The 21,220-nt window shown below is 48.1% G+C and overlaps 2 protein-coding genes across 4 annotated transcripts in view; both read left to right on the forward strand.

The window, feature by feature from the left end:
• Positions 1-7,537, forward strand: part of si:dkey-237i9.1 (SEC14-like protein 1) — a 41,470-nt gene extending 33,933 nt beyond the window's left edge. For 2 of the 3 annotated variants that reach the window (XM_030350943.1, XM_030350945.1), the window contains 4 exons: positions 540-791; positions 1,861-2,039; positions 2,852-2,878; positions 4,326-7,537. In XM_030350943.1, the coding sequence (XP_030206803.1) occupies positions 540-791; positions 1,861-2,039; positions 2,852-2,878; positions 4,326-4,431 (564 nt within the window). In that variant the 3' untranslated portion in view covers positions 4,432-7,537. The remainder of the gene's footprint in view (positions 1-539; positions 792-1,860; positions 2,040-2,851; positions 2,879-4,325) is intronic. The other variant, XM_030350944.1, reaches the window with a different exon arrangement.
• A 901-nt stretch (positions 7,538-8,438) lies between these two features.
• LOC115539997 (endonuclease V) overlaps positions 8,439-21,220 on the forward strand; it is a gene marked incomplete at its 3' end in the record, with an annotated part of 25,542 nt that continues 12,760 nt past the window's right edge. The window contains 5 exon segments of the mRNA XM_030350955.1: positions 8,439-8,573; positions 9,595-9,766; positions 11,065-11,199; positions 12,739-12,778; positions 13,042-13,154. Of these exon segments, the coding sequence (XP_030206815.1) occupies positions 8,530-8,573; positions 9,595-9,766; positions 11,065-11,199; positions 12,739-12,778; positions 13,042-13,154 (504 nt within the window).

Below are 21,220 nucleotides of genomic sequence, written 5' to 3' on the forward strand. Positions count from 1 at the left end.
AAATTGTGTGTTTTTAGTTGAGTGATAGATGTGAGATGCAAACACTCGCTCTCAAACTGTGTTGAGATGTACTTTCACTAATTCTGCTCTTAGTCTCTTATAATCCAACCATCCTCCTTCTCCTCTCCCCCTTCTTCTTGCTCCTCCTCATCTTCATCCTCCTCTGCCAACTGCAACTCTTGCTCCCCCCTCTTCCTCCTTCTCCCCCTCCTCCTCCTCCCCACCCTCCTCCTCTTCCTCCTCCTCCTCCCCCTCCTCTTCTTCCTCTTCCTCCTCCTCCTCCTCCTCCTCCTTCTCCCCCTCCTCTTGCTCCTCCTCCTCCTCCTCCCCACCCTCCTCCCCACCCTCCTCTTCCTCTTCCTCCCCCTCCTCCACCCCTCCTCCCCACCCTCCTCTTCCTCTTCCTCCTCCTCCTCCTCCCCCTCCTCTTCTTCCTCCTCCTCTTCCTCCCCCTCTTCCTCCTCCTCCTCCTCCTCCCCTTCTTCCTCCTCCTCCTCCCCACCCTCCTCTTGCTCCTCCTCCTCCTCCACCTCATCCAGCTGCTGATCCAGATCATCGACGCCTCCTCCGTCATCACGTGGGACTTTGACGTGTGTAAGGGCGACGTGGTCTTCAACATCTTCCACTCCAAGCGGGCCCCGCAGCCCGCCCGCAAGGAGCCCCCGGGGCCCCACGGCGTCCCCCCGCCCCCCGGGAACAACGTGCAGCTCATCGACAAGTCCTGGACCCTGGGCCAGGACTACAGCCGGGTGGAGTCCGCCCTCACCTGCAAGGAGGGCGAGAGCGTACAGGTGAGGGCCTGCACGGCGCGCTGGCCCCCAAGGCCAGGGGCCGACCGCACTTTTTGCGGAAATAATGCCGCGTCTAGATTACCGATTCTACGAACAAAGACCGAGGCGGCAGCTTACGTTCCGGAGCAGAGTAAAGGACGACTTTACTGCGAAAAACACGAAAAAACAATCGTGTGCTGTTTACTGTGTTCTCGTTCCGAGTGCTAAAACACAAAGTTCCTTCTGACGTCACGACGTGAAGCCGATGGGCTCGTCGACAGTAGAGGTTCGCGAGTAAAAGATAACCGTGTAAAGAAATGATAAACATCGGCATCACTTCATAAGTGACAAAAGAAAAACAGGACGTCACCTTTTCCCCAACGTGCTCTGACTCCATAAACGACGACTCAAAGGAATGAATCACAAAACACAAGATACGGAGCAGCTTCTTTGTGGTATTTTGAAACGTACAACCCCATTTTACTAGCCTGGTCCTACCAGACTCTCGTACTTCATTTCATTTGCGCAGAGAGTATGGACCTACTCAATTGTCAAACGTTAACTCACTTGAAGGCGGGTGTCTGTTGAAGTTTAAAACTATTGGATCTGCCCAGTCCCACTCTGGATCTGCCATAACCAATCGCTAACGTTGGGCGGGAGTCACGTTGCTCGCAGGCTGTAAACAAACCAAACACCGTGCGTGGAGATGTCCGTCAAAGAGAACTGACTTTAACGTCATTGTTCTCAGCCACTCCCTCTGTTCGCTGATTGGACGCAGAACATTTAGACCGAGAAAACCCACTAACATACCGCAGACCCGGACCTAATACTGAAGGGAAATTCAAATTGAGCGAAAGTACTAAGGCGGGCGGAGCCTGGCTAACATTTAACCGCTACTGCGGCTAATAGAACGTGCAGGTTTATTTTCAAAAAAAATATCCTAGTGATGGGTAGAATGCAGAGTCCTCATTTTTCTTCGGGATCAATAAGTACTTTATTTAAGTATTTGGAAGTCGTTATAATAGCAGTAAAGTCTAATTAAAATGTAACATTCAAATGTAATCACGACGTGTCCGTGTCTGCGGCGCAGGGCTCCCACGTGACGCGCTGGCCGGGCTTCTACATCCTGCAGTGGCGCTTCCACAGTATGCCGGCCTGCGCGGCCACCAGCCTGCCGCGCGTGGACGACGTGCTCGCCTCGCTGCAGGTCTCCTCCCACAAGTGCAAGGTCATGTACTACACCGAGGTGCTGGGCTCCGAGGACTTCAGGTGGGGCCCCTGTGTGTGTGTGTGTGTGTGTGTGTGTGTGTGTGTGTGTGTGTGTGTGTGTGTGTGTGTGTGTGTGTGTGTGTGTGTGTGTGTGTGTGTGTGTGTGTGTGTGTGTGTGTGTGTGTGTGTGTGTGTGTCTTTGTGCATTTGCATCTGTATTGAGTGCGTGTGCGCATGTGTGTGTGTTTGCATCTGTAAAGGGTAATGACGTTTGTATATGTCAGAGAATGTGGTTGGTTGGGAGTCTGATGGTAAGTGTGTTTTTGTGTGTGTGTGTGTCTGATGGTAAGTGTGTGTGTGTCTGATGGTAAGTGTGTGTGTTTGTTTGTGTGTGTGTGTCTGATGGTGAGTGTTAGTGTGTGTCTGATGGTAAGTGTGTGTGTGTGTGTGTCTGATGGTTTGTGTGTGTCAGTTGGGGAAACTTGTAACAAGCTACATGTACAATGTGTTATTTTTCCCCACATCCCCACGGACTACCAATAGTCTGCGTCCAAGCACGTCTAATAACTGCTACCAGGGGAATCCTAATTACATTGTTTGAGTCTCCTTAAGGCGGGTTTACGTCAACGTATACAGTAATAGTATTTCTTAATTGGTCATTAGTACCTCAAGGTCACATCTGATGTCTTTGTACTCTGTCCCAGAGTGGGCAACTCTCCCTGGTAAGAGCAGGATCATGTGTTTTTGTTCAAACGACCCCTGCCCACAAAAGCCCCCCCGACACAGAGACGTACCCCTCTTTATTCCGATGCGCTGCGACCATTCGCTCACTGTCCCCTCTTCCTTCTCCCTCCCTCTCTCTTCCTGTGAAGAACGGCTTGCTATGACGTGCAGAGTTTGTAAGTGGCCAAGGGTTTGAAACCCCTCCCCCTTTTATGTCTGTTAGCATTAGCTTAGCATCTTCCGCTGCTTTCCCCCCCAACCCCTCTGCCTGCTAATATAAATGCACCCCCCCCCCCCTCTTGCTCCACATTGGGTCACACTTCCAATGTGAGCAACTGGATGCAAGCGTAGGGCTTCCCTGCCTTTTTTTAACACTTTAATTCTCTCTCGCTCACTCTTTCACTCACTCGCATATAAACCCACGTATACACTCACAAATGCACACACACACTCACTTACTCACTCTCTCACACACTCTCACTCACTCACTCTGTCAGCTTGGGGCTAACGGGCTCGCCCCTTCTCCGATACACCTGTCCCGTATCGGAGAAAGTCTCTGCGCTGAAATAAGCGGCCCAACTGCCTGCATGACTAACGGTGTCAGCGTCGCACTAGGTTTAACACATTAACCTGTGTGTTTGCCGTGCACCGCGAGGCGACCTCTGACCTTCACCTCTGACCCTTGACCTTGTAGCTTGTGTTTTTAATTACAGTGGTCCTACCAGACCCATCTCTCGCTCTGCCTTTTAACCTCAGCAATAAGCCACCAGCGAGCCCCTAGCTGTTCTGAAATCCCTGAATACAACACCTTAAGTGGCTTACTGCTCTTATGAAACGGTTTCTAAAACGGTCACTGCAGACTAGCTAGTAAAAATTCACCAAATATGATGATTTGTTGAAAACAAATCAACATTCTACTGCCAAGCAATGTGATTCGTTTAGACAGCAAAATAGTTGCCAAGCAACACAGGCTAGCAAACTTTGAGATTGGCGACGCATTAATACCAAAACTACTAGAAATGACTTGTTATGAGTATTTCACAGATTCAAAGACCGGAACTACCCGTTTTATAAACCCTGTTTTACTACTGCCCTGTGTCACTTCCCTCCTTAATATCTAACCGCAGTATTGTGAGAACAGATGCATAAACACCGAACACCACATGATTATTAAAACATGTATCCAGGACGTACAGTTATGGCCGCATTGCATAACAGGATGAGAAACGGTGGGGGAAATGGCAGCCATGATGTATTTTGTTCTGAAAATGACAATTAATACTGATCTAAATCTAAAATATCCCCCACTTCCCTCTCCCTCGAGCCCCTTCCTCCCTCACCTCCCTGCATTCCCATTGGCTGTTGCAGCCAAGGGGCGGAGCCTGATCACAGCCTCCGTCTTTGAATGCTTCGCAGGGTAAACCCTGTTTGAACCTTGGTTTAACCCCGGCTGCATGGGTGTACTTCTGCATCATGGATCGGTGTTGAACACAACACACTCTCACACAATGCATTCAGGCAGCTCACTGATGGGGGACTTCTGGCAGCAGCTGGTGTTGTGTTACAGGCATCGGCTGGGCTGATGCGCGTGTCTCATCTTGGCTCCGTCTGTCTCTCTTGCAGGGGCTCCATGACCAGCCTAGAGTCCAGTCACAGTGGCTTCTCCCAGCTGAGTGCCGCCACCACCTCCTCCAGCCAGTCCCAGTCCAGTTCCATGATTTCCAGGTAGAGGGGACTCCAACCTGGACTACAACTCCCAGCATGCCCCTCTTCCGCTCCCCTCTCCGGGGCTCCACTCCTTCCTGCTTCGTCCTCTATGGAGCCCGCCACCCCTCGGACGGGGAGGTCTCAGAGTGGAAGCGAAGCATGCTTGCACAAACGAAGAGTCCAAAAAAAAAAAAAGACAAAAAAACGACAAAGAGAAATGGCAAACCGAAAATTGTGTGCACAAAATTTAAAGGGCTGTTTTTTCCACACAAAGGTCATGTATTTGTCGATTCCTCCTGCGCCTTGACTGGGCCTAGAGGTTGAATACCGTTATCATAGCGTTTCTTTTTGTGGACTTACAGGCCGACTTCTGGGAGATTTGACTGGAAGTTGGACCCAAGCAATATTAGAAACTAGGGAGCTTTTGGGACTTTGACAATGGAGGTGTTACATACTCGCATATACTCTTGCACGCCAATATACCCACACATGCTCTCATTGAGAGGCCCACACACATACACACACACACACACTGAGACACAAACACACACGCTCACACACTGAGACACACACACACTGAGACACACACACACACTTTGAGACGCACACCTTTGAACGGACACTGATAACAAGCAAAAAAAGAGAGTGGTGTTTGCCATATTACCAGGGGTGGTTTGTGTAACCTGGTAAGTTATTTTATAGGTCAAGTGTCGGTGGTGATGTTATGATGTGACGATATGTTCGACCTTGGTCAAGTATCATTTCCGATCGTCTATTTCAACGTGCAGTGAGCTCTCGATGGAAGGTGTTTCCTAAACGGAGGCGGTGCAGAAGACACCGCTGACATCTGCATTGTCTCTCCGTAGCAAAGTCCGTCCATCCGGCTCATCAGGGCTAACTAATTAAATACAATATAAAATAAGAACTAAAACTACTACTAGCACATGCTATTGGAACTAGGTCCGCTAGAAGCAATAACATGAGTTTTGATTTGTACTGTGTGAACTATTTATATTTATTATACAGATTTATACGGACTGAGAGACTCACGGGTGTAGATGAGCTTAGATGGAAACATCGCTTACGACTAACTGCTTGTTCTGTTACAGAAAGGTCCTTCCTTTGAGGTCAAACGTAGTGGTAGTCAGAGTAGTATTTAGTGGATGGACCGTTTGTGTTTTTCTTTACAAATTAATATATATAGATCACTTTATGAGCGATGTCGATTTTAACAGGAGCCGCCACCAGCTTTATTCCTGTACACGGAGACAGCCAGCCCTGTGGAGGGAGCTGTCAGAAGATGCCTTGATGTTCATTGATGTGAATGTGCTTCTGATTGGCTCGTTCTAATCTAAACAATCGCATTTCCCTAAAAGGAAAATTCGTGGGTCATTCTTCTGCTTGTTTTCTTTCATTGGGACGGATGGGAAACTGCCATTTGAGATGATTATTCTAATGACCTTCTGCTGTGGTGAAGGTTGTGCGTGCTTGACGGATGAATGTTTCATTGTGATGTACACCCATATCATGCGGTGACTGCTCGGGGTCTGTGTGTTGTTTTTTTTGTGTTCTGCTCGCTCCATGCAGTGATGGGTTTACGGTGGATGCGTTTATCTGGACTTGTGAAACACTGCTAGCCATTTGAAAGCCATGTGTCAAGACCATTTGAGCCTTTTTTGTTTTTTTCCCCCTCCTTTTTATCGAAGCAACGGTTTGCGTATGTGCGTTTACTGTGACACTAGCTTCAACTCTACGTTGGAGTGGGGATGACGTTTTGGAGTGCAATAGTTTGGGGGTTTTCAGCAACTGTGCGCTTGGTTCAACCCTTTTTTAATCAATTCCCAGGAGGGGCTTTTTCTTTGACGGCTTGTCTTTACTTGGTGTGTCGGGGCTGGTGTGGCATCACCCTGAAATATCAAGATACTTAATCCCTCTGCAGTGTTGAGGGCGGAGAAAGCAAATCTGTTCACATGTTCTAAAATGTCCAATAATCGGATACGTACCGCTTAAGTGCTCAGAAGTCGTGGCAGATCTCAGGACAATGAGAAGGGTGCGTTATTGTCAGGCAACAGCCAACCCAGCTCAGTCTAGGCCAGCTTGGTCCTTAGCCAGCTATTTCTGAACCAGTTCGGTCTAAGCCAGCTTGGTCTAAACCAGCTTGGGTAAACCATCTTGGGCTAAGACAGCTAGGTCTGAACCCGCTCGGTCTAATCCAGCTCAGCTCGGTCTAAGCCAGGTTAGTCTGAGCCAGGTTAGTCTAAACCAGGTTAGTCTAAGCCAGCTTGGTCTAAGCCAGCTTGGTCTAAACCAGTGTATCCAATACAATGTCCCAATGACCAAGGCCATTGAGACTGCTCACTGCCACCAAGACTCACCTCGAGGCTCTGAGCCTCATCTGACCCGTCCTCGAGACTATTCCAGAAGGCTGCTGTTATCCTACTTTTAAACATGAACTTTTTTTTTTTCTCGCGCAAAACGACTTTGAAGATAGGTCACGGTTGAAAGTTGTGATACCCACATGTCCTTGGCTCCTCCATCCCCACGCGTGATCGGTGATGACCGTGTGTACCTGTGTATATACTTTGTTATGCTCTGTCCAAACCCCCCCTTAGGGAAGCATGTTGAGGACGCTGTCCCGCCGTATATAAACGAATGGCCACGACGTCTCCTCCTGCGGTGTGAACCGCATTTTAGCGTAGTTAGCCACGTCACTTCGGACACGCGCATGGTCATGTGGACTAGGGGGGGGGAAACCAAGCTCGAGTCTACTGGAGCATTGACGCCATACACGGTCCACATCCGATGAGTGATCTCCTTTTTCATGATAGGGTGTTAATCTGAGTTTAGTATCGCTGGGATTAGCCGAAACCGATCCCTCTTCCGTACCCTCCCAGCACTGCTCCTACCTGCCTCATGACTTTACCGATGCAACTCGAACACTTTATTTAGAGGTTTCCTGGACAAAGTGGGGGGGGCTACATACATGATGGTTCCCCCATTGTAATCCGTATTCATCTCGCTCTGCTTAGTCTTTTTCGAAATTGTTGTTGCATATCTCCAATCTTGTCACGTTGACGTGAATAATCATGTGTAAGAAATAAAAAGGACCTGTTTGGATTTATTTAAAACGAGTTACATAAATACATGAATAATGCCTTTACACTTTTCGGGGGGGGGGGGGGGAATTAAACTTTTATTCCAAGTATAATCTGTGTAATCGTCATGATTAACAAAACACTTTATGCATTTTGAGTGTATGTGGTTTTCTAATTTTATAGAATGGAAGATATACAAAACCCAGTTGGACACCAGGAATGGCTTCCTCCGGAATCCTAGTGGTTAGGTAACCCTACACACCTTACCATAATCTGTCCTCACCATACTCAAAGCTATAGGCTACATCACGCTAGAGTTTCTATATCGTGGTCGACCGGTTTCTATTCCAGTCAATGCTAGAATGGCCCGATCAGCCCATTTATAGCTCTGCCTTCTATTGCTGCCGTGTTGCAGCCGGGTATTATGTGTATCAATAATAGGCACAGCCTTAATGGTGGAATATGTTGAATCTAACGTATGTGGGATAAGAGTGTATGCTAACACCTCACTATATAGAACTGATAGCAGTTTGCTTACTAATGCTATCAGTTCTATGTAGATCTTGTTGACACTTATGCAACTCAATATTCAAAATCCCTGATTTAAACGTAAATATTTGTTATTTGCTTTAAATAATCTGGAATTTAGATGGAAGATTAAATCACTTCAATACTATGACTAGAATAACTATGAGGCTCCAGAGATCCACATGTTTGTCACTATGGCTGCTGTCACATCAGTGGGCCTAGCTGTTGCACGTAGAACATCTTGTTCCAGAGAAACATCCTTCCTACAGCACAACATATGGAGAAACAGACCGTGCTCTGCCGCAGGTATGTACTGTTGAGCGGTGTAGTTTGAGAGACGTCCGCTAGATGGCGCCCGTAAGCCGCCAAACACGCGTTGGAAACGTGAAACTCCGCCCTCATTCACACGTAATCAAAATCAAATAAACACGGAAGCCAACCGTAGACCACCTGGCATGTTGATTTTAAATGTTTGCCTGGGCTTTTAAACATCATAAATGTCAGTAGTTTGTGATGACGCGGTGGTCAAGCGGTGGGAAAGGTCAGAACACCATTCAATGTTATTAGATATTGTAAAGTCATACTAATCACGGGTCGCTCTGCAGTCTGCATCCGACCACATACATGCGAGGCTTGTACCTGTCAGAAGCGAGCGGTGACAGCCTTTATTAAAGGGAGTGATTCTTCTCTAATGTTTGCGAGATTGTCTGAGTCGCATACTTTAACCAGTAATAAACGGCAAAGAAACGGAACACTTTAATGATTTAGCTCAGTTCATGACATAATTGTAATTGCCTTCATATAAACGGGCGATGACTACAGATTAAAGCAATAGTATTAAAGAAAGCAGCCCCATAAAACACTCGTGGATCGTATTCTCTGTTGCTTTCTCTTGTCGCTTTCCCAGACCGTTATTTGTTAGTGAGTTATGTGATTATGTGAGTTGGCCAGAGATAGTTGCACGTATTTCTATTTTCTAATATGTTTTTCTATTTCTCAGAAAAAGTATACAATAATGCAAAATGCATCCATTTACACACACAGACGTACTGTGTAGGCCTATTAAATCCTTCTCAGCATGCATACAAAGTAAACTCATCCCACAGTCAAACAGAAATCCTTTTTCAACAGGTGGTTTTAGTGGATGCACTTTTGTAGTGGAAGTTATTGACCACAAAACCTCCTAATTCGTTATCCATTACTGCGGGGGGATTACTTGGTGGCCCTCAGGGCCTCAAACCTTTGCCCCCCCCCCCCCCCCCAAAGGACTAAGCCTTTGGGGGGGGGGGGGCACCCAGGACTACACCCAGGCCTGGGTGTAGGGTCTTACAATGAAGTTGTTTAAATTATTTTCCGACATTTTGCCATTGTCGAATTGTCTTGGGCCTACGCCGATCGGGGGTCCTATCATGAGCCAGTATTTAAAAATAAATAATAACTGCAGCTCACTGCAGCTCATGATAGGCCCCTGATCGTCGTAGGCTCCAGCCCAGGTACGCCCGTGCATTAAGGCGGCCCTTGCCTACACCCACCTAAGCTGTGCCTGTGTGTGATTGGTGCAGGGAGCAGAGCAGCCTGAGGCAGCGGGTGGTGGAGGAGGACACCGAGGCGTGGCAGCGATGCCCCCGCTTCTCCACCCTGGAGCGGGTGGGCGGAGTCGACCTGTCCTTCATCAAGGGGGACGAGGTCAACGCGTGCGCCCAGCTGGTGGTTCTCAGCTACCCCGACCTGGAGGTGAGTGCTGATTGGCTGAGGCCGTGCCCGCAGTTATATAACGCTTTTCTAACCAGTGGCCACTCAAAGTGCTTTACAATATTGCCTAACATCCACCCATTCATGCACACATTCGCACACCGATGGCGGGGTCAACAATGCGAGGCGACAGCCAGCTCGTTGGGAGCAGTTAGGGTGAGCTGTCTTAGTCTGGGAGACAGCTCGACGGTCAGCTAGGAGGAGCTCGGGGATCGAACTAGCAACCTTCGGGTTACCAGCCAACCAGCTCTAGTTCCCTAGCCACATGCCGCCGCCCGATACAATTATGGTCACTCCTCAACAGGAGGTTTTTAGCCGGTCATTCAACCGATACCGTGGTCTAACTGCTATTCAGACCGAACTGACAAATGGGCACACTTTCTGAATAATGTCATTTTTGTAAGTCGCTTTGGATAAAGCATCTGCTTGAATGCCCTCAATGTAAATTAGATGCCGCCATGGTTTTTGAGCGTGCGTACTGTAAACAATTAAAAAAGGAGTACGAAGCTAAGTAATTTGTAAGGTGCAGCCTCTGCCCTATCATGTTTCATTAGGGGTTCGGTTTCGTCCAAGCAGTGTTGATATTTTCTCATTTAATTTCAGCACTGACCTTTCGTTCCTACCCTTCCCTTCTCAGACTTTTACCTTGATATCGTATGCCAGCGCATGGACGTCCCCAACTTAATGTGATTTCACAAATTTGTAATTTGTCAGATAATCAAACCAATTTCATGGCACTAAACCAGGCCAGTAATGACATTCAAGGTAGGATCTTTCTATAGGAGCAAGTTCACAGGTTCCTTTTCCAATCCATCCAATCATGGCCGCCTCAACCTGCCTGTAACTCTCATACTGCCAGTGTGCTGCGGCAGGGACAATCTGACTGAATATCTTTCTAAAATAAGGACGATGTTTTCAAAAATAATAAGAAAAATATAACCCCTGGTATCAATACCATATTATTTGATGGTATTGATGTGGTTATGATAGTGATGTGGTTAACTCTGATGGTCATGATATACCTTTGACGTAGTGTGATTAATTGTGATAGTAACGATGTTGTTCACTGTGACGGTACTGAATTGGTTAACAGTGATGAAGTATCTGTGTTATGTGAAATGACGTGGTAGTGGTGGTAGTGATGTGGTCAACTGTGTTGTAGTAGTGATGTGATCATCTCTGATGGTTGTGATGGTAGTGGCGTGGTTGTGATGGTAGTGGCGTGGTTATGATGGTAGTGATGGGGTTACCTGTGATGATGACACCGCGCTGCCCGCCAGGTGCTCTACGAGGACAGTCAGATGGTGAGGCTGACCGCCCCCTACGTGGCGGGCTTCCTGGCCTTCCGCGAGACGCCCTTCCTGATGGAGGCGCTGCGACGCCTGGAGAGGAACCGGCCCCAGCTGCTGCCTCAGGTCAGGGCTCAGCTGCAGACACACACACATGGAAACACACGCATGCTGATACACACGTGTTCAAACACACACACACATGCATGCAAATACACAAGCGCATGCAAATACACAAGCATGCAAATACACACCCCTGCAAATACACACGCGCATGCAAATACACACGTGTTCAAACACACACCCCTGCACATACACACGCATGCAAATACACACGTGTTCAAACACACACACATGCAAATACACAATCATGCAACTCACTCACTCCCCACACGTGCACTCACTCACTCACTCACTCACTCACTCACTCACTCACACACTCACTAATTCATCTGCACACATTCACTTGCCAGCACACTCTCACTCTGCCCACACTCACTCACTCACGCACACACACACTCACTCAGTCACTCACTCACTACCACATGAACATTCACCCACACCCACATATGTACGTAGATCACACAGTATGAATCTCCTGTATCTGCATGATAGGTTGACGCTGGGCAAGAAATCCTTCCCTTTGTGTTAGTTCAGTGGAGCATGAGGAGAATAACATGTCACGTGTGTCCTTGCAAACTCCTCAAACTTTGTTCACTCAAGTCTCACTCATAAGAAAACCTCTTTGTAGGTGACAGGGTGTATAGTTGTGTGAGACATGACTCAGGTCTGCGTATAGCTGCCTCCTCACTGTGTGTGTGAGTGTGTGTGTGTGTGTGTGTGTGTGTGTGTCAGGTTTGATCTCTCCCACACATCTACACACATTACTGGCCACACACACACACGCACACACACACACACACACACACACCTCCAAACTGCTGTCCTTTTATAGTCAACACACACACATGCATTCATGTACTCACTCACTCATTCTTGCACCAATTGGTCGGCTTAGCTCAGGAGGTAAAGCAGTTGTCTTGCAACCGAAAGGCTGCTAGTTCGATCCCCTGCTCCTCCTAGCTGAGTGTTGATGTGTCCCTGAGCAAGACGCTTAACCCTAACTGCTCCTGACGAGCTGGCTGTCGCCTTGCAAGGTTGACTCTGCCGTCAGTGTGTCAATGTGTATCAACCAATGTAAGTCGCTTTGGATAAAAGCGTCTGCTAAATGCCCTAATTGTAATTCTAAGAAAGACACTCACTCAACACACACCGGCATACTACCATCACTATGTGGTACACCCACACATTCACACCTACATAAACACACCAATGCGCACACACACACGTACACACGCCTACTCAACACACGCCTGCACACTACCACCTGGGTGCTGCGCTAACGAGCAGCTTCTGCAGAGACCAGAGGTTCACTGGACACATGAGGACGCACGGCTCCTCCATCACCTCCATCACCCCTTAGAGCTACAAACCGCCGGGTGGAGGTGGGGGAGACCCGCCTTAATGCCACGATGAGGTGCCCTCTATTAACACCGGCAAAGGGGGTTGCTTTGTTTGTTTGTCATCGCCCGAGTGCACGCACGCACAGGCACACCCCTGTTGTTGAGACGGAGCCGTTTGTAAGTTCTTTGTGCGTTTGTTCAGGTCGTCTTGGTGGACGGGAACGGCCTTTTCCACTACAGAGGCAAGTCCAGCAGTGTGGTGAAACGCACTCACATTAACACACTCTGTCCGCACATGCACACGCACACACACATACATATACATACACACTCGGTGCACGCACACATTCAATCAATCACACTCAATCCCTTATTTAATTGAGCTGTGTCACATATATTATATATATATAACCTGCTTACTGTAAGTAAGTACTGATCAAGTAAGTGTGAGTGTTGTATCACTACGTTTTTAAATTTGGTTCAATAAGCGGTTGCTCATTTGCAGAGTTTGGCCTGGCCTGCCACCTGGGGGTGCTGTCTGGGATTCCCTGTGTGGGCGTGGCCAAGAACCTGCTGCAGGTGCAGGGCGTGACCAAGAGCGAAGAGCACCAATCACAGGTGAGAGTCTCACCCTTCAGCATGCCCCACGCCTTCTTACTACTGGTGGAGACAGAACGTGTCAATCCTCACTAATAGATCTAATTATATGTTAAGAAAAACCTTTCTAACAAATGGAAACCTTAAACTATTAATTATTTCCTACTGGAATTGACCTGATCCCTGGCTATTTTGTAAGATGAATAACCAGTGCCGTTATTATCATGCATAACATTTCTTCTGCTCTTTCCCATGCCAAGATTAAACTAGACTGTGTTTTTAGACATAGTTTTATTTTTGTAGATGGGGTGACCTTTATGAGTGCTGCTTCAATGGATGAACAATGAGAAAGTTTAAGTGTGGGTGTGTGTGTGTGTGCGCGTTTGCGTGTGCGTGTGTGCGTGTGTGGTTTATCTGACATTAGTTTCAAGCCAACAGGCTCAGTGCGACTTCTTGCATACTGATCAAGCTACAACAAGTTCCTATTAGTCCATGAATACCGATGGGGGGAGTGCCGGGCTCTGTGACCTGTGTTGGGAAGGGGAACCAAAGCACTTTAATGTTTGTGCTGTCCCAGTTCTGTCCAGACTGTCTAGCTTTAACAACAGAGGTGATGACCCTAAAGGAAACGTCTCCCCGACGTCAGCCCTCCCTCTGCTGCTGAGAGATGAGATGGAGTCCATCTTACTTCCAGACCCCGTTCTTACTTAAAAATAATACTGGTCTGTGTATATACTATGTGGTACTAACCAAACCCAACACTGCCTTCTGCACATGGCCCTAATACACCTTTCTGTTATTCAAGGTCTTAGTTTCTCTACACAGACACAAAAATGATTGGTCTGGTCATCAATGAAAACCTTCAAAGTTATTATAGTTTCTGCTTTTATTAGTTCCCCTCTTCTGGAGAGCAACTGTGTAGTTAAAAGTTGAACTGTTTTGTTAATATTGATTAAACATAAAATTATTCCCCTCATGGTTTTCGAACACTGAGTTCCGATTCATCGATTCAATCATACAAAGCTTGTTTGCTGTGCAGTACCTTCGCCTTTACCCAAGCTGCTTTCAACTTTGACCCCTCATGCTTCACGTAAGCGGTGACGCAATGTCTGGTTGTCGTGGAGAAAGCCGGCGCTGACGGGGGTCATGGCTTGTCACGTTGTTCACAAGGGTTTGTTGGGAATGTTTCTTCCTTTATTGTCGCTGCGGTCTGAGAATTATTAATGAATAAGATAAGGACGCCCGGGACGCTGGGCCGAGCCGTAGACCCCGTGGAACAAGGTCCAGCGCTTCACGTCAGCGAGACGGCTGCCACACTTGAACTGGGCTCCTCCAGACGAGGCCGCCGCGTGGTTGGGTTTGAAGTCTGGTTTATTGTAAAGGTTTGCAGACACTGATGCATGTCCTGGGGCTCCCTGTTGCCATGCAGGATATCTCCTTTAGTGTGTGTTAGTGATCGACCGATATATCGGCATATAAAAAAATTAACATTTATTGAACTGTCTGTAATTATGCTGAAAAATATAAATCTGCGGATGCTCAAAAATATATATATTTTTTGATGTGATTTGATTTTTTTTTGAGCATCGGCCGATTATTTTTTTTTCCCGCATGATTTACAGACAGTTCAATAAATGTTAACTTTTTTAAGTTGAGACATTGTAACATTTGTTATGATCATGGTGTCATTTTTATGGTGTAAATTGAGGGAGGCTTAGCCTGGAAATCCAGACCCACATCTATCTCGCGAGAAGTCTGGATTTCCAGAGTAGTATCGGCTCCAAATATCGGCTCAAGAAAATCGGTGTCGGTGTATTGGCTAAGGCTGATGAAAAAAAAAACGGTATCGGCCCTAAAAAAAAAAAAGTGTGTGTGTCTGCGTGGTGATGGATGGTTCACCCTGTTGCACATTGACTGCTCAATGTTGATTGGTCAATGAGCAACAGGGCTGCAGCCTCACCGAGCTGCCCAATCAGTCTGGGCCTTTCTCAAGCGACGTTTTTTTTCTGTATTTTTGTCCTTGTATCCATGAAACATCACCTCTTGCGGAGCGAATACTGTCCCAATGCACCAGTTTGCATTTCGCCCAATTAAAAATCAACCCTTTATTCATGTTAAATAATATTGGCAGTTTTATGGGAATTGATGGCGAATCGAAGATGTGTGTCAATGTTTTCGGGGAGTCAGGCAACGCCATCAGTGACTGCTGGTCAAGCTAGCCAGCCGGCCAGTAGCGCTCACAGACCCCCCCCCCCCGTACCCCACAGACCACTGCAGCTAACGGGGCAGGCGCTGGAGGAGACGCGGGTCATCAACTGTACAAAATATTTCATAAAATAAACAACCGACGCAGCATGAAAAGGGACTGTCGTTATGTTTTATTATGAACAGACATTACGTTTTTAGTGTACAGTGGAGGAGTAATCAGCGCAGCTTAAATATTTGATGAGAAAGCCCGGTTTCTATTTTGGAGGACTGCAGGCGGCCTCTGTTTTGTGCGCAATATACCAGCAAGAACTCATCGACTCAAACCGTCACACAGCGTTCTACGGGCTCGGGACCACGCAAGTACATGCTCCCAAGTACGACTAGCAAGAACGTTCTACCCAAGAACACAAGTCGGTTCTCCCCAAGAACACAAGTCTGTTCTCCTCTAGAACACAAGTCTGTTCTCCCCAAGAACACAAGTCTGTTCTCCTCTAGAACACAAGTCTGTTCTCCCCAAGAACACAAGTCGGTTCTCCCCAAGAACACAAGTCTGTTCTCCTCTAGAACACAAGTCTGTTCTCCCCAAGAAGACAAGTCTGTTCTCCTCTAGAACACAAGTCTGTTCTCCCGAAGAACAAAAGTCTGTTCTCCTCCAGAACACAAGTCTGTTCTCCCCAAGAACACAAGTCTGTTCTTTCATTCTTGGTTTTGAGAAGGGCCCCGTGACTCCCCCGTGAGGTTTTGACTTCGTTTCCTGTTTTCTAGTGAATGTTTTTGGGTGTTAATCACAAAATATGAAGTCCGGAAATCGGTTCGATTTCCTTTTTATAATAATTCTACAAATTATTTTTGCAGAAATAGATTTGCTTGAACTCAATGCTCTTCTGAAGTGTGGAGCTGACCCTAGCAGCATTCACAGCTGACACAGGCCTGCTTGACGGACGGCCAATCACAACATGCTGGCGTCTCACCGCGTTGCGTTATGATTGGATTAGTAAACTCTTCGACTTATCAGAAGATGACATGCGATGCCGAGCACTATACTGTAAATCAGTAAGCTGACGTAAACGTTTGCAATTTCTTTATTGATTGCAAATCATACACCAGCTCGTGCAGCCTCCTTCTTGAGATCCATCTGGGCTCCGTCTTCCAAGCAGTTTCCAACACGTACCTGTGTTTTAACACGGGCTCTAGTCATGGAGTTATTTCACCAGAGGACGAAGCTTCTGAGTCGACTACAGTCAGTGGATGCCGTTTGGTTGATTGCCTCCAGGGTTGCAGCATGCTGGGTTTGTCTGCCAATCTGTTTCATATCTGGCAACCCGGGGTACTCGGAGAATAGGGAATCTAACCCACAGGGCAAAACAAAGCAGACGTTCCGACCCAGAACGAAAATTTCAAAGGAAAAAGTACTGGCTGTAGTATTGTTGTCGGAATAGACAGTCTTTCGACATGGCATGTTTCCTTAATATCTGATGACATATCACGGCTAATCACTGCATTTATCATAGCTCCTGCCCGTGACCCCCTCACTCTTGTTTGTTTCCTCGTCTTCGTGTGTTTTTGGATTAGTTACTTTGCTTTCTATGTTCCTGCCCACTTTGTAAAGGGTCCTTGAGTTTGAAAGGCGCTATATAAATCACATTTATTATTATTATTAATATTAAAGCCAACAACAAATGGACAGATTTTTCTTATGCAAACGGTGCTGAAGTGCATGTTGCGTGCACTGTTCGTGGGGAGAGGTCACCGTCCTTACGGTGGTGGGGAAGGTGAGAGCGTGAGGATTAGGCGGTCAGTGACCTAGAGCGCCCCCCGGAGGGCAGTAGCTGGAACAGGGTGTGAGCAGGGTGAGACAGGTCTGCTATGGGTTGGATTGCCCAGTTGGTTGTGCGTTCGATTTAAAGCGCTTCGTTGGATGGGAGGGTGGTGTCAGTGATTTTGCGTGATTTATCTCCAGTTTCCTCTTGTTTTTCTGTCGCCGGTGTGACTGTTACGGATGAGTTGAGGTGATGATGATGGATGTGAAGAACTTAAGGAGCATATGTTGTTTGACTCTACGTTCCTTGCGCTGTCTGAGGAAGAATAGTGTTCGCTCGGCTTTGTTGGCAATGCGTTCTCCGCTGATTGTCCACCGAGGGTACGAAGGAACCTGAACCTCTCTACGACGGTTAGGCGTCCTCCTGGGATGTGTACGGGCTGCGATTCAGAACGATGACGTGTTCTTGTGTCGTGGAAGTGTCGAGCTTTGCGCTGGTTCTCTGTACCGCGTTCGGAAACCGGAACCCGGCTGTTTTATTCGCACCGGTTTGTTTCTGATGAGTCCAAAGATAGTGGCATCGTCGTCATGGTAACCAACCTGAGATGGTATGGGCGGTGGTCTGTGAAGAGAAAGGAAGTACAGAGTCTAGGCGAGGGCGCAGGTGCTGAGAGTTTATTGCCGTGGCTCTTTGTAGATTCAAAATGTACAGATACATTTAGCAGACGCGTTAATCCGAAGCTTACACACATTCACACCCCCCCCCCACGGTGTAACGAACCATGCAGGACGACAGCCAGCTCGTCGGGAGCAATTAGGGTGAGGTGTCTTGCTCAGGGACAATGAGCCGGTAATCGAACTAGCAACCTTCCGGCTACAGTTCAAACCCTACCTCCTGATCTTCCGCTGCCCCCCTAAATGTTATCTAATCAGCCCCTCCCCATCTGTCCTTACTGTGTCCGTGTATGAGGGCAGGATATGGAATCCGTTTTAAATATCCAATAGCTTCGGCATCACGGTCACACACCGCCGTGCGTTCAGTATTCCCCGCCGCCATTTCCACCGGAAACTTTAGAAGCAGTTCGATGAAGTTAGCTTCCTGAGAGATTCCTCCATCCAATCAGTCCGCACGCGTGACCCTCACCGCTGACGTCGCGGCTAGTCGGGGCCAGCGGGGAAATCAGCCCCGGATCTAATCACATGTACAACCAACCGAACGCTTTCTCCTCCCAAAGTAGGAAAATGGAAAAATGAGATCAGTGCTAATAACTGGAACGCAGGGGCTCGTAAACAACCTAATACACACACGCACGCGCGCACACACAAGTCGCACCCCTCCCCTCACACACATCGCACCCCTTCCACACACACACACACAAACACATACATTGCATCACAAACACACACATACATCACACCACACACGCACATCGCACATCGCACCTCTTCAACACACACACACACACACTTACACACATCGCATCACAAACACACACATACATTGCACCCCCCACACACACACACACACACACGTCGCACCTCTTACACACACACACACACACACACACACACACACACACACACACACACACACACACACACACACACACACACACACACACACAGACACATCGCACCCATAACCCTCACACACACCCCCCTCCACACACACACACACACACACACATCTCTGATGCGCCCACACACAGAAACACAAACACGCAGGTATGTGAGGTGCTCACTGTGATGCCCAGACGCGTTGGCTGAACTGGCGGAGCTCGGAGCTCGGGAGTCGACGGGGAGAAGAAGTTTGCGGCCGCGGTCTAGCGAAGATGTCTGGGAAAGGTGTTGCCATGGTAACGCTGAGAACACCGAGCCGAGTTTGAACAAATGCCAGGAGGACACCTTTACGACCTCTGCGAATGTTTCTCCTCCTCCATCACAGAGAAGTGTCGAGAGAGAGAGGGAGAGGGAGGGAGAGAGAGAGAGGGAGAGGAGGAGAGAGAGAGATAGAGAGAGAGAGAGAGGGAGAGAGGAGGAGAGAGAGAGAGAGGGGAGAGAGAGAGAGAGAGAGAGGGGGAGAGAGAGGGAGAGAGAGAGGAGAGGGAGAGAGAGAGAGGGAGAGGGAGAGGGAGAGAGAGAGGGAGAGAGAGAGGAGAGGGAGAGAGGAGGAGAGAGAGAGAGAGGGGAGAGAGAGAGAGAGAGAGAGAGAGGGAGAGAGAGAGGGAGAGAGAGGGAGAGAGAGAGAGAGAGAGAGAGAGGGGGAGGGAGGGAGGGAGGGAGGGAGAAAGAGGAGAGAGAGGAGAGGGAGAGAGAGAGGAGAGAGAGGGAGAAAGAGGAGAGAGAGAGAGGGAGAGAGAGAGGGAGGGAGGGAGAGAGAGAGAGAGAGAGAGAGAGAGAGAGAGAGAGAGAGAGAGAGAGAGAGAGAGAGACACACTCCCCTCCCTCCCTCCCTCAGACAACCAAACACACTCAACCAGGCCAGGTTGTGTGTATCGGGTTGTGTGTACCAGGTTGTGTGTATCGGGTTGTGTGTATCGAGTTCTGTGTATCAGGTTGTGTGTATCGGGTTGTGTGTACCAGGTTGTGTGTATCGGGTTGTGTGTATAACGTTTCTAGCGACACCGCCCAGGATGGCCATCTTGTCAGTGTCATACTCACTCCTTCCTCCCTCTCTCTCTCTACACTCCCTACGCCACTATCTCTCTCTCAGCCCCTCCCCCCCCTCCCATCCAAGCCTTGTGTTTCTCCCGTTGTCAAACTCACCTCTGACCTCCACTATCAATCACCCAATCAACGTACGCCTCGTTGCACACCCCCTGTCCCCTTCATCGCCTCCTCTTCCTCTCTGGCCCTCCTGCGGTCTGAACATGGTTCGAGCTTCTCTTCTTTGCCGCCTGATTGCCTGCTCCAAAGTCACACTGTTATGTTATTGATGGGAGGGCTGTTTCTTCTGCCGCTGCCGTCCTGTGACGGTGCACACACATACAAGCGCACAGTGTCATTCTCACACTCTCTCTCTCTCTCTCTCTCTCTCCTCTCTCTTTCTCTTTGTTTTTGTTTTTCCTCTTTCACTCTCTTATCTATCTCTTTCTATCTCTCTCTCTCTCATTATCTCTTATTTTTGTCTCTCTCCTTCTCTCGTTATCCCTCACTGTTTCTCTGTCTCTCTGTCTCTCTGTCTCTCTGTCTCTCTGTCTCTCTCTCTCTCTCTCTCTCTCTCTCTCTCTCTCTCTCTCTCTCTCTCTCTCTCTCTCTCTCTCTCCAATTATCTATCTGTCTCTCTCCCTCTTTCACTCGTCCCCCCTCTGTCAATGAATAACATAGAGGCAGACACCTAAACACACACACACACACTCATGCAAACACACACTCATACATTCACACACTCATACATATACAAACTCATGCATACACACACACACACACACACACACACACACACACACACACACACACACACACTCATATATACACACACACACACGCACACGCACGCAGGACTGGCATCATCCCGAGCCCAATCCAGGTCCCTGGGCCCCTCGTGGCCCCTGAGTCGGCCCCGGGCCCCTCTGCTGTAATCAGTCACAGTGAGCAGAGCAGGCCATCCATCATGGAGCATAACGCTGCCTCATGCCTCTGGAGTGTCATGCAGAGCACACCTGCACACACACACACTTGGACACACACACACATGCCGGCACGCACACATACATACACATGTCATGCATGCATACAAACGCATGCACACGCACACATACATATACACACGCACGCACACATACAAAAATACACACGCATACATACACACACACATATATTTACCCACACACACACGCACACAGATACATAAACACGCACGCACGCGCATACACACGTGCATACACACACACAGACACACACACACAAACCCAAGCATACATACACACACACACACACGTGCACGCACTGGTGGGTACGTTGTACTGTTCTCTGTGAAGCCGTGCCGTGTAGCCTCACCATCCATGGAGAATTGATGAGGAGAAAAGATGGAGAGACGAATCTAAAAGTGAAGGGTTCAGAAGTCATGTTTTTATCTTCCAATAATTTACGCGCTTCGCCGACCTTGCTTTCGTTTTTA

Source organism: Gadus morhua, chromosome 3 (assembly GCF_902167405.1).
Source record: "Gadus morhua chromosome 3, gadMor3.0, whole genome shotgun sequence".
Taxonomy (NCBI): Eukaryota; Metazoa; Chordata; class Actinopteri; order Gadiformes; family Gadidae; genus Gadus; species Gadus morhua.